A 13,578-nucleotide genomic window follows, 5' to 3' on the forward strand; every position below is an offset into this window, starting at 1 on the left:
AGAAAGTGACGGACGGACCAGTTGTTTTTCAATGCCTTGTGTCGCAGGTCTTCGTAAAGCAAAGCAGTACGACTGGAAAGACTCCAACCTTGCACTGTTCGGCTCCGACCTGGAACGACAAGTGAAAAGTAAGGAAAAGTGCATAAAGTGCATGATACTTGCCGGCAGGTCAAGTAATGTTTTCTCTCTCTCTCTCTCTCTCTCTCTCTCTCTCTCTCTCTCACACACACACACACACACACACACACACACACACACACATGCATGCATGCATGCATGCATGCACACGACAGGATCATGTCACACACATGCACGTACTTACACTCACACTACACTCACACACACACACACACACACACACACACACACACACACACACACACACACACACACACACAGCCTGCACACCCATCCACACACACACACATTTCCCTCATCTCTTCCCCCAGATCATTCTTCTCTTCCTCCTCTTCTTTTTTCTTTTTATTTGTTGTTGTTGTTACAAAGTTGTTGTTGTTACCAAATTATCAGTGATAAAGAATCACTATGACCACAGCAGTGGTTATCACATTGTCAGTAATATGAGTGATGGCCAAGAGGTAACACGTCTGCATAGGAAGCGAGAGAATCTGAGCGCGCTGGTTCGAACCACGGCTCAGCCGCCGATATTTTCTACCCCTCCACTAGACCTTGAGTGGTGGACTGGACGCTAGTCATTTGGATGAGACGATAAACTTAGGTCCCGTGTGCAGCATGCTCTTAGCGCACGTAAAAGAACCCACGGCAGCAAAGGGGTTGTTCCGGGCAAAATTCTGTAGAAAAATCGACTTCGATAGGAAAAACAAATAAAACTGCGCGCAGGGAAAAATACAAAAAACTGGATGGCGCTGTAATATAGCGATGCGCTGTCCCTGGGGAGAGCAGTCCGAATTTCACACAGAGAAATCTGTTGTGATAACCCTTTTGTTGCCGTGGGTTCTTTTACGTGCGCTAATTGCATGCTGCACTCGGGATCTCGGTTTATCGTCTCATCCGAATGACTAGCGTGTCCAGACCACCACTCAAGGTCTCTTGGAGGGGGAAAAAATATCGGTGGCTGAGCCGTGATTCGAACCAGCGCGCTCAAATTCTCTCGCTTCCTACGCGGACGCGTTACCTCCAGGCCATCACTCCACTTGTGTGACACAAGCTTAAGAGAACAAAAAATAACTTATATAAAAATATATTTTAAAAAACCTTGTAATTTTACCGTTGGTGTTGATGTTTGCGAGAGTGATGATGATGTTGGTGATGACGATGACGGTGTTGATGATCCACTGAACAGAGGAGGCAGCGGAGAGTGAACCGGCGTGGAGGAAGGTGGGGAAGAAGGTGGGGCTGCAGGTGTGGAGGATCGTCAACTTCAAGGTCACCGAGTGGCCCGTCAAGGACTACGGCAAGTTCTACAACGGGGACTCCTACATCGTCCTGAACGTCAGTATCATCTGTAGGATGTGTGTCGTTTTGTGTCGTGCCATGCCGTGCCATGCCGTGTTGTGTCATGTCGTGCCGTGCCATGCCGTGTTGTGTCATGTCGTGCCGTGCCGTGTTGTGTCATGTGCCGTGCCGTGTTGTGTCATGTCGTGCCGTGCCGTGTTGTGTCATGTCATGCCGTGTTGTGTCATGTCGTGCCGTGCCGTGTTGTGTCATGTGCCGTGCCGTGTTGTGTCATGTCGTGCCGTGCCGTGTTGTGTCATGTCGTGCCCTGCCGTGCCGTGTCATGTTGTGCCGTGCCGTGTTGTGTCATGTCGTGCCGTGCCGTGCTGTGTCATGTTGTGCCATGCCGTGTTGTGTCATGTTGTGCTGTGCCATGCCGTGTTGTGTCATGCCGTGTTGTGTCATGTTGTTCCGTGCCATGCCGTGCCGTGCCATGTTGTGTCATGTTGTGTCGTGTCGTGCCGTGTCGTGTCGTGCCGTGTTGTGTGGGATGATACTACATGCTTTGGGGGGGCGGGAGGTGGGAGGGGCAGGGGGGAGCCCCCCCCCTAACCTCCCTGTTCCCCCTCTCCCTTTTTGAAAAAAACAACAACAAACTTTTCATCGTGGTGCATGTTTTTCACTGTGTCTAAGTGGGGCGGCAGTAGCATTGCCGCTGCCAGCAGGATGCCGTGTAATCCTGATTCCATTATCCGTGTTACTCAGACAACACCCCGGGCTGACTAGCCGGGTGTATGTTTATTCAGTTAGCCGGGTGGGCTCTGATCAATATCTCACACGAGGAAAGGATAAACTCCGGGACACTGACTTAACATTTCCTTCCTTTCTCTTGGTTAGCCTGTTCAGAAACCAGACAGCATGCAGAGAATGCTGCCAGAAAAGGAATCTGCTCAGAAATGCAGCGTGGTGGCCACCGAGTAATAGCGTGTCTGCCTTGGAAGCGAGAGAATCTGAGCCACCTCAGGATTGAATCCCACACTAGCCAGAAGTGTAGTGATGGCCAAGAGTTAACGCGTCGCTTAGGAAGTGAGAGAATCTGAGCACGCTGGTTCGAATCACGGCTCAGCCGCCGAAATTTTCTCCCCCTCCACTAGACCTTGAGTGGTGGTCTAGATGCTTGTCATTCGGATGAGACGATAAACCGAGGTCTCCGTGTGCAGCATGCACTTAACGCACATAAAAGAACCCACGGCAACAAAAGGGTTGTTAAGTCCTGGTAAAATTCTGTAGAAAAATCCACTTAGATAGGAAAAAACAAATAAAACTGCATGCAGGAAAAAATACGACAAAAAAAAAAGGAAAAAAAAAGGGTGGTGGTGCTGTCGTGTAGTGATGCGCTCTCCCAGGGGAGAGCAGCCCGAATTTCACACAGAGAAATCTGTTGTGACAAAAAAAGAAATACAATACAATACAGTATTTTCTTCCCCTCCACAAGACCCTGAGTGGTCTGAACACTAGTTATTCGGATGAGGCCATAAACCGTGGTCAAGTGTGTAGCATACACTTAATTAATGCACGTAAAAGAATCAACGGCAAGAAAAAGATTGTCCCAGGCAGAATTCTGCAGAGATATCTACTTTGATAATGTAAAAACAAACGCACTTGCAGGCTGAAGAAAAAAAAAAGGTGACATGTACTGCACTAGAGATGTGTGCTCTCCCAGGGGAGAGCAACCTGAAATATGTTGTGACAAAGCGTAATTCAGTACAATACAATACAAACAAAATGCCTTGATAATCAGCACACCAACTTTGCATTGTGTGTCATGAGGAAAGAGGTAATTACGCTGTTGTATTGTACCTGTTCACTGTCCTATTTGTTTGTTGGTTTGTTTTTGTTTTGTTTTTGTTTTTGTTTTTTTGTTGTTGTTTTTTTTTTGGGGGGGGGGGCAAAGGGGGGGGGGGGGTTCCTTCCACAACACGCTGCCACGGAGCTGAACTCAGGGGTGTGCGGTTGGGGTTCTGGGGCTGCTTTAGACCCTCTTCTATCCTTTTGTTGTCCCAAACAGACCTTTTTTATGTTCTATCTTACGCCTCTGCCCACACAGGTCAACAATAGGCAGTGATGACGGCTGACCTTCCAAACTGAAGAGTTGAAGAGTTGTCTCCATTTTTTTAATCAAACCTTGGGTTGGATTGTTCGCATGCTCGTCAACAGTACTAACTTGAGAAATGGCGCTGTGCATGATATTATCTCCCTTTCTGCCTCCCTACTGATGAAGGGTCTTGTCCCCTGCTGCCGCCCACCCACCACCCTCCAACCTCCCTCCCCCCCTCTCTCTCTCATGTTCACAAGCCTTTCTTTCACAATTCTGTGTGTGTTTTCATACCGATGGACAGTGGTTTTCTTTTTTTTTCTCTTTTGGACAACTGTGAACAATGTCTGGTGTTTTTTTGTGGGTTTTTTTTTATTGTTCTAGTATTGAACTTGTGTGCGTGTGTGTGTGTGTGTGTGTGTGTGTGTGTGTGTGTGTGTGTGCGCGTGCACATGTGTGTGTGTGTGCATGTGACGGTGTGTATGTGTGTGTGTGCGTGCCTGCGTGTGCGTGTGTGCTTCTCCCTCACAGCCTCCCTACTGATGTGTGCAATTCTGTGAACCTGCTTGCATACCTGTGTGCACAGTGCACATTGCTGAGGTATTGTGTTCAAGTGGCTGTTCCCACCCCATTAAAAAAAAAAAAAAAAGAAGCAATCTGTTCATTGTGTACTTTGGCTTCGTAGCTTGACAGATAGAGTGCAGTGTGTATGGATCAGCCCAGACGTGGTGACACTTCTTTTTTTTTCTTCTTCTTCTTCCCCCCCCCCCCCCCCCCCCCCATCACCTGCACCGTTCTAGTGGCATTACTCCCACGCCGCTCATTTAGATTCCCCCATACACGGCTACACCCGGGTTCGTCCGTCACAGTTCCAGCGTCCGTCGGCAGTCCGCAGGGAACCATCGATGTTAGGTCGCCGGGAGGCCACACACCAGAGGAGACCCTGCACTGCTGCTGAGTCACTTCGGTGGTGTTCAGTGGTGTCTGTTCTGGTTCAACGTACTTAGGACACCACCTACTAAGCGGCCCCCTGCTAACGACAATAATGGCTTAGTCGCGGAGCCAGACTGAGTGAGCGTCCCTCCCAGAGTGGAGACCGCCACCAGTGGTGACACTTCTTTGGCGTGGCTGTAATCTGAGGCCAGTGTTCAGCATCTGCCTCACGATGCTCAATTATGCCGGTGATGACCTCAGTTCATGTGAGCAATCACCTGTTGAGTCAGTTCTTGGCAGTTCCAACCATGTGAGAGAAAGAAAGACAAAAAAAACCAACCCCAAACAAAACAAAACAACCAACAAGAACAACAACATTGGAAGAAAGTACATGGTGGTTGTAGTGGCAGCCGGTGTTTTCGTAGCAGACGACACATGCTGCCCTCAGTTATTGTTGCGGGGTTATTTCCGTCCAGCCTCGTTTCGGATTCGTCCGTTGTTTACCGTCTCAACTGAATAGATCTAAATGAAAGTCGCCGAAGTCCTTTGTCTTCATTTACGTCTGTATTAGCTCGGATACGACTAGTATTACAGTTTATTTGCGTGGCAGATAACATGAAGCCTCTTACCAGAGTTACACTAATGTTCCCATGAGTATGACTGAACAGCACAGTACAAATTTCCCATTGTATTGTGTTCAGTGTTACGTTCAGGATCGGGATCAGGATATGTACGTCACAGAGGCCAATATGGCCACCGTCGCAACAGAACTTGGGAGAACGCATGAAAAAAAAAGAAAGAAAAAAAAAGAAAGAAAGAAAAAAACACCCCCAAAAACACTACTACTTCTACTCCTACTATTGATGGGAAACAGTAGCTGGCAGGGATTTTTCGATGGCTTCCTTGAATGCTGCGGTCGTCCCTGCGCTCACAACTTCTTCCACAAGCTGATTCCATTCCGCTACAATTATTGTTTTCACAAAGAATGAGGTATTTTTTAGCTGGTGTGTCCTGCAGAATGGAATGACATAGCGCTTGCTGTTGTTGAAAGGTCTTCTTTCTACTATATTGTCTATATCATGGTCTTTATAAGATGTAGGCTTGGATCTTCTGCTGGTCATGCTTGCAGGTGTCAAGAACTTTCCAGGTGGTAAGGCCAGTATTTGATTGTCAACAATCCTAAACATTGTTGTGTTGTATTGCGTTGTGTTGGATTGCATTGTACTGTATTGCATTGCATTGTATTGAATTGCATTGTGTTGTGTTGCATTGTGTTGTATTGTGTTACATTGCATTGTATTGTATTACATTGCACTGTATTGTATTACCTTTTGTCACACATGATTTCTCTCAGTGAAATAGGGCCTGCATTCCCCAAGGAACAGTGCACCCCAGCTGTTCAGTACCCCACATCTTTTTACTTTCTGCCTGCAGACGTATTTGTTTCATTATCAAAGCGGATTTTTCTACAGAATTTTGCCACGGATAACAACACTTCTGTTGTTGTAGGTTCTTTTTTTCATGCGCTAAGCATGTGCTGCACGTGGGACTTTGGTTTATCGTCTCACCCAGCCATCAAAGGATTAGAAAAATGTATTTCAGTTACAGTTATCCTACATTTCTTGTGTTGATGCAAGTTTTTTTCTTTCACTCCTCTGTTTGTTGGTTTGTTGGTTGGTTTAAAACCTGTGAAAAGGAGGACTAAACTGTTCTTATTTTCTTTAATGTTGCCCACACACAAAAAAGAAACACAAATACCACTGTCTGTGGCACAGTGAGGTTGAGAGTGTGAAGGAGGAAGTACGCAGCAGATACCACTGTTTGTGGCACTGTGTGGTTGAGAGTGTGAAGGAGGAAGTTGGCAGAATGGTGACGACGCTCATCTGGGGGTCTGGGTTCGATTCCCACTCTCACCCTGTCTCCCAAGTTTGAAAAAAAATCAGACTGAGTGTCTCATCAGTCAGATGTAAAGATAAACTGAGGTCCCGTACAGCATGCGCTTGGTGCAGCAAAAAAGAACCCATGGCTGCAAGAGTTGTCCTATGGTAAAACTCTGTTGAAGAAATCCCCGCTGATAGGTACACAAACATACATGCATGCACTCAAGGCCTGACAAAAGCATGTTGGGTTGTGCTGCTGGTCAGGCATCCATCTAACAGTTGTGATGTATCTTATATGGACCAAACGCAGTGACACCTCCTTGAGAAACTGAAACTGAGAATGTGTGCTCTTTCTGTCACAGACTTACAAGGACGGGGATTCTGACAAGTTTCTCTACGATGTTCATTTCTGGATTGGCAAGTACAGCACACAAGTAAGTATCACTGTTCTCTGTGTGTGTGTGTGTGAGTGAGTATGTGTGCATATGCAGGCATGTGTTGTTGATGTCATCATCATTTTCATCATCATCATCATCATTGACGTCATTATCAGCATCAGCATCATCATTATTGACGTCATCATCATCATCATCATTATTATTGATGTCATTATCAGCATCAGCTTGATCATAATTGACGTCATCATCATCATCATTATTGATGTTGTCAGCACAATCAGTGTCCTCCTCTCTCTCCTTCCCATGGTCGTCACAGTCAGCATGCTGTTGTGCAGGATGAGTATGGGACAGCGGCCTACAAGACAGTGGAGCTTGACACGTACCTGGACGATGTACCTGTGCAGCACAGGGAGGTGCAGAACCACGAGTCTGACCTCTTCCGCTCCTACTTCAAAACCATCACGTGAGTGTCTGTCTGTGTCTGCTCCTACTTCAAAACCATCATGTAAGTGTCTGTCTGTGTCCATTCCTACTTCAAAACCATCATGTAAGTGTCTGTCTGTGTCTGCTCCTACTTCAAAACCATCACATGAGTGTCTGTCTGTGTCTGCTCCTACTAAACCATCACGTGAGTGTCTGTCTGTGTCTGCTCCCACTTCAAAACCATCACGTGAGTGTCTGTCTGTGTCTGCTCCTACTTCAAAACCATCACGTGAGTGTCTGTCTGTGTCCGTTCCTACTTCAAAACCATCATGTAAGTGTCTGTCTGTGTCCGTTCCTACTTCAAAACCATCATGTAAGTGTCTGTCTGTGTCCGTTCCTACTTCAAAACCATCACCTGAGTTTCTGTCTATGTGAGGGTCTGGGTTCAAATCCCTGTCCCGCCCTTTCTCCCCAAGTTTGACTGAAAAAAATCAAGCTTAAGTTTCATGTCATCTGGATGAGACGATAAACCGAGGTCCTGTGTGCAGCATGCACTTGGAGAACAGGGAAGGAACCCATGGCAGTGTAAGCGTTGTCCTCTTGACACAATTTTGAGGAAGAAATCCATTCTGATTGGTACACAAATATATGTGCTAGCATTCAAGGCCTGACTAGCGTGTTGGGTTATGCTGCTGGTCAGGCATCTGCCAAGCAGATGTGGTGTAGCGTACATATTTATTTGTGTGAACGCAGTGATTCCTCCTTGAGAAACTAAAACTGGTACTGTGTGTGTGCATGTGGGTATGTGCACTCTCTTGTGCGTGCACACACATGTAATGTAATGCATGCATAATTATATTTTCGAAAATCCGCATACTATAGAGGTCTAGTAGTTTGGACAGGACAGGAATCCAGACCCCTGCCAGAGTCTGCACCAGTGGGTCACAGTTAAGTATGTGAAATTAAATATATATCTGTGTACCTGTCCCAGTGGATTTCTTCTTCAGAATTTTGCCAGAGGACAACACTCTCGTTGCCACAGGTTCTTTTTCAGTGTGCGTTAACTGCGTGCTGCACTTGGGACCTCGGTTTATCCTCTCAACTGAATGACAAGATGCTCGGTTTGATTTTCCAGTCAAATTTGGGATACGGATACGGATGTTTTATTCATATCAAGGCCATTGCCCCTCATGAAGGGGTACAATACATACACAAGCACAGTCACTGAGGAAAATCATGAAGTTGCAACAGATCTGAAATGCAATGCCTTGTACAAGTATATTGACAAATTCCTTATGACGCTTTCTTTTTCAGATGCTAGAAGTAGACTTAAATGAAATTGACTGGGATATCTATAAAAAGCAGGTGGGATATATCGAACTCTCAAACTGGTTAAAGCAGGACAACATAAAACAAAATGCAACTCGTCTTCATTTCCACTTTTGCACAACGGACACATTAAATCAACTGCAGAATGTTTCCTGTAACGATAATAATGCTGAGAAATTTCTGAAATACCAAAACGAAATCTTGTCATAATAAATTTTAAGTGTCTGTCTAAGTTCATACGCAGGTACATCTTAATGTCATGACCAGTACAAAATGTCCTATATACGTAAAACCTACCACTATTATTCACATGAAAATTCCACTCTTGCCATCTGCACGCAATCAGTCTATCTTGAAGGTCACACAAAAATAATCTGACATCTTGCACACCTTGATTTTCCCATACAAAACCGAAACCAAACTGATACAACTTACAACGAACTTTTGAAACCCAATTTCTTTTACCTTTTGCATCAAAGTCAGTTAACATTGCATAAGCTTTCCGTGGCAACCTGCAATCATTCATTCTTGTTAATTTAATCCAGTAACGAATACAAATAAGTACATAGTTAATATAAATTGGGTATCAAATTTGGGAGAAAAGGTGAGAGTGGGATTCGAACCCAGACCCTCACGGACTCTTAGTGGCAGACGTGCGTCTTTACCATCTACTTAAAAAAAAAAAACAACCAAATTTTCCAGCATATGAGAGGTCAATTTGTTGTCCTGTCACATTACGTTGATATGCAAAAAAATGTAGCAGATATTTCCATGCCTGATCAGGCGGGAAGATTAACAAACGGTCCAGATTATTACCCACAGCGTGGGTCCCCAATAGCTTAGAGGTATTTTACAAGTGGTCTAAGGGAGATAATTCAACCTTTCGGGTAAATTCAGTGCAGTCTCCAGTGCAGAAAATAGAACGTTCATAATGCATATGAGAGATCGGTTTGTTGTCCTCTCACTTATGATACAGATTTTGTGATGGTAATGTTTTGTTGGCAGATTGTTGGAGGGGGGTACTGACAGCGGCTTTAGAACTGTTGAACCAGAGAAATACACTCCTCGTCTGCTTCATTTCCATGGCGACAGACACGGCGTAAAGGTCAAAGAGGCAAGTTCAAATTCAGAATTTATTTTTTTCACTTGACAGTTCAATATTTTAGTTGCTTTTCCTTGCATTGGCGTATTTTATTTGTTAATGAAAGGCTTTCTGTTCATAGGACTTGTTAATACGACAATAATACGAAATTTGTCTTTGTAAACGTAAAATATTATTTTGTGATTGTATGCTTGCTTGTTCATTTAGCAGTGTCTCCACACGCTTGCGTATTGAGGAGTGTGTTATATGCATCTTTCACACAGTATCTGCTCTTGAGTGTTTCTATGTACGTAGTGTAAGTGTACGAAATCAGTTTCAGTGCACAGTGTATGTGTGTTTGTGCACGTGCACATGCGCACGTGTGTGTGTTAGAATACAACTGGTATGTGCAGGTTCATGAGGTGTGTGTGTGTGTGTGTGTGTCTCAACTGCGTACACTGTTGCTTAGGATCAAAACAATCTATCCAGTCTGTGCCTAGAAAGACATGTGCACATGTATGTAAGTGTATATATTTGCACAGTGTGTGCCTGCGTGTGTGTGTGTACGTTTGTGTGTGCTTGTAAATGCAGCATGGGCAGTTTCAGTATGAATTATATACTGAAAGATATATACTCACAGATAAAGGTGTGGATATCTGGAGGTGTGACACACTATTATGCCAGTGAATGCATGGATGCTAAAGTTAGTCATTGTTTATCCCAGGTAGGGAAAAAAAAGATGTAGAATAATGTTGAGGCATCCTTTAGTCAAAACTCACATTTTCCCTCAGCAATAAATTCAATTGTGGCAGGCCCACTTCCTTTGCGTTAGCTGTGCTTGACTATGTGTGTATACATATGTATGTGTACATAACTACATGCATGTATATGAATGTGTATTGTGTGTGTGTGTGCGTGTGTTTATGTAAGTTTGTGCCTGCCTATGTGTGCGTATGTGTTAGGGTAGCTGTTAGATACACATGTATGTTAAAATGTATGTATGCAGCGTGTGTGTGTGTGTGTGCATGTGTGTGTGTGTGTGTGTGTGTGTGTGTGTAGTCACATTTTGGTGTGTGTATGTAACATAGATATGATGTTTTATGTTAACAAAAGCGTTTTTGTAAAGCACCTAGAGCAGATTTCTGGATAGTGTGCTATATAAGTATCCATTATTATTATTATTATTATTATTAAGGCTGACCATGGATGATGATACATCTTGTCAGTATGTCACAGAAGCAGGGTGGCAGAACGGTTAAGACGCTTATCTGCCAATACAGTGTCTGTGAGGGTCTGGGTTCAAGTACCACTCTCACCCCTTCCCCAAAGTTTGACAAGAAAATCAAGATGAGCATCTGGTCATTCGGATGGGACGATAAAACTGAGGTCCCATGTGCAGCATGCACTTGGCGTGCTGAAAAAGAACCCATGGCAACAAAAGTGTTGTCCTCTGGCAGAATGGTGTAAAAGAAATTCCACTCTGGTAGGCACACAACTATACATGCATGCACTCGAGGACTGACAAGTGCGTTGAGTTACGCCGTTGTCAGGCATCTGCCTAGTAGATGTGGTGTAGTGTATGCATATATATATTTATGGATTCATCTGAATGCTGTGACACCTACTTTCTTCTGCATTTCATTTTATTTCTTTATCTGTTTGCTTACTTATTAATTTGTGTTTTTAGATTTATTTATTCTGATTTATTTATTGATTGATTTGTTGATGTATCCTTTTCCCTATTTTTTCCCTCAAGGCCAAACTAAGCATGTAGGGTTACGCTGCTGGTCAGGCGTCTGCTTAGCAGATGTGGTGTAGCATTTATGGATTTTTCCCAAGGCTGTGACACCGCCTTGAGAAACTGAACGGAACTGAACTTGAGAAACCATAACCGAAATTGAAAACTGTACGTCATAATGGCTGGCTGCTTAGCGAGAGCAGCGTCGCTTGTGACAGTGCAGACCAATGCAGGATTGGCACAGTCTCTGTGAAGATCATACTATCTGTATGCGGTATCTGGTGCGTCGGAGCTTCTGTAGTGCTTTCTGCAATGCCTGCTTGTCTTCCACTGCGACCGACAGCATCTCTTCCCCCAGTTTTGAGGTTTTGGTTCAGGGTATACCTACCTCTCCACCTTGGTGCACTCAACTGCAAAGTCCCTCCAAGGACTCAATAGACTGCTGGAGAGTTCTGTGCTTACGTGACTTACAGAGGCTCATCACATGATCTGTGCTCTTGAAGTTGACTGGCTGTCCAAAATTTTGAGCAACAAAGGCAGTCGAGAGAAGCAGAACGTGTGAAACAGCAGGCTTCTTTTTAAAAAAAAAAATTTTGCTCTTTTTTTTGTGTGTGCATACGATGGCACTTCATTGAGCTCAATTTTGTTGTACCAATGGAGGTTATCAATTGAAGAAATGGAGGACAGCACATGTTTGCTGCTTTTGTCTATATCGATGGCCTTTGGCGTTGCTCGAATTTCAAGGAAAAGTAAGAAGCGCATGCAACAGATCCAAGATGGCTGCGAAACTCTCCAGCGGTCTGTTAGAAAGATTAGAAGAAATGATTAATTAATAAAAGTGGTTGCTGGTTGACCAGGTGCCAAGAAACAAGTCCCATGTGGATTCCACTGATGTGTACATCCTGGACGCTGGCCTCACTATCGTGCAGTGGAACGGGCAGGGCAGCAACAAGGATGAACGATTCAAGGTCACAGTCCTCCTCCTCCTCCTCTCTGTCTCCATCTTCCTCCTCTCTGTCTCTGTCTGTCTTCTTCCTCCTCTCTGTCTATCTTCCTCCTCCTCTCTGTCTGTCTATCTTCCTCCTCTCTGTCTCTGTCTCTCTTTACCTTCCTCTCTGTCTCTATCTTCCTCCTCTCTGTCTCTCTTTACCCTCCTCTCTGTCTCTCTTTTCCCTCCTCTCTGTCTCTATCTTCCTCCTCTCTGTCTCTGTCTCATCTTCTTCCTCCTCTCTGTCTCTGTCTCATCTTCTTCCTCCTCTCTGTCTATCTTCTCCCTCCTCTCTGTCTGTCTATCTTCTCCCTCCTCTCTGTCTCTCTGTCTCATCTTCTTCCTCCTCTTTGTCTCTATCTTCTTCCTCCTCTCTGTCTGTCTTTACCCTCTTCTCTGTCTCTATCTTCCTCCTCCTCTCTGTCTCATCTTCTTCCTCCTCTCTGTCTCTATCTTCTTCCTCCTCTCTGTCTGTCAATCTTCTTCCTCCTCTCTGTCTGTCTATCTTCTTCCTCCTCTCTGTCTATTTGCTTCCTCTTCAATGTCTCTCTCTACCCTCCTCCTCCTCACTGTCTGTGTGCATCTCTACCTTCCTCTCTGTCTCTGTCTGTCTCTCTACTGTCCTCCTCTCTGTCTCTCTCACCCTCCTCCTCCTCTCTGTCTGTCTTTCTTTGCCCCTCTCTCTCCCTCTGCCTCACACACACTGTTTATAGAAAGCTAGAGATGATGTAGACTGGAAGGGTGCCACACATTTCACCTTCGCTTTGTTCTCCAAAACCTGGCCCCTCCTTTTCTGTCATCGTGTCACGCTCATATTCGATTCACATACGCACCCATGGCAGTTTCGCCAACAGGTAAAGTCATGCTCACGTTAGAAACTTTTTTTTTTTAACTTCAGCTTCTAAAACATTAATCAGGCCATGCATTTTTCACATTTCTTCATTCATGTGACTGGAAATTATTGGCTGCACAGCTGAACATACTAGTAATATACACATTAATAAATTAAAAAAATAATAAAAAAAAAATTGTGATTTGACAGTTGAATCTGAAAACAAATCTGCATTCAGGACTTCTGAACTCTGAAGTTTTGATGAACATGAAGAGCACCAAAAATGGCCATGAAATGAATACCTGGAAAGGATTCGAGATGCCTTTGTACATGGGCAAAAGAATAATGGAAATTCTGACACATGCTCATGTGCAATTCACATACATTTATAATGCACATTTCAACAGGTGTTAAATGCCATTAAATGGCTAGACTCACTCAAAATTTATTTTGATGTTTACAGTC

The 13,578-nt window shown here is 44.4% G+C and overlaps 1 protein-coding gene across 2 annotated transcripts in view; it reads left to right on the forward strand.

Annotated features, from left to right (window-relative positions):
* Window positions 1-13,578, forward strand: part of LOC143299378 (gelsolin-like protein 2) — a 39,587-nt gene that overhangs the window by 16,937 nt on the left and 9,072 nt on the right. The window contains exons 3-8 of one of the 2 annotated variants that reach the window (XM_076612543.1): window positions 48-128; window positions 1,325-1,473; window positions 6,687-6,758; window positions 7,058-7,185; window positions 9,480-9,588; window positions 12,151-12,261. In XM_076612543.1, coding sequence (XP_076468658.1) covers window positions 48-128; window positions 1,325-1,473; window positions 6,687-6,758; window positions 7,058-7,185; window positions 9,480-9,588; window positions 12,151-12,261 — 650 coding nt within the window. Of the gene's footprint in view, window positions 1-31; window positions 129-1,324; window positions 1,474-6,686; window positions 6,759-7,057; window positions 7,186-9,479; window positions 9,589-12,150; window positions 12,262-13,578 lie in introns of those variants that run through there. The other variant, XM_076612542.1, reaches the window with a different exon arrangement.

Source organism: Babylonia areolata, chromosome 25 (genome assembly GCF_041734735.1).
Source record: "Babylonia areolata isolate BAREFJ2019XMU chromosome 25, ASM4173473v1, whole genome shotgun sequence".
In the NCBI taxonomy this organism is placed as follows: Eukaryota; Metazoa; Mollusca; class Gastropoda; order Neogastropoda; family Buccinidae; genus Babylonia; species Babylonia areolata.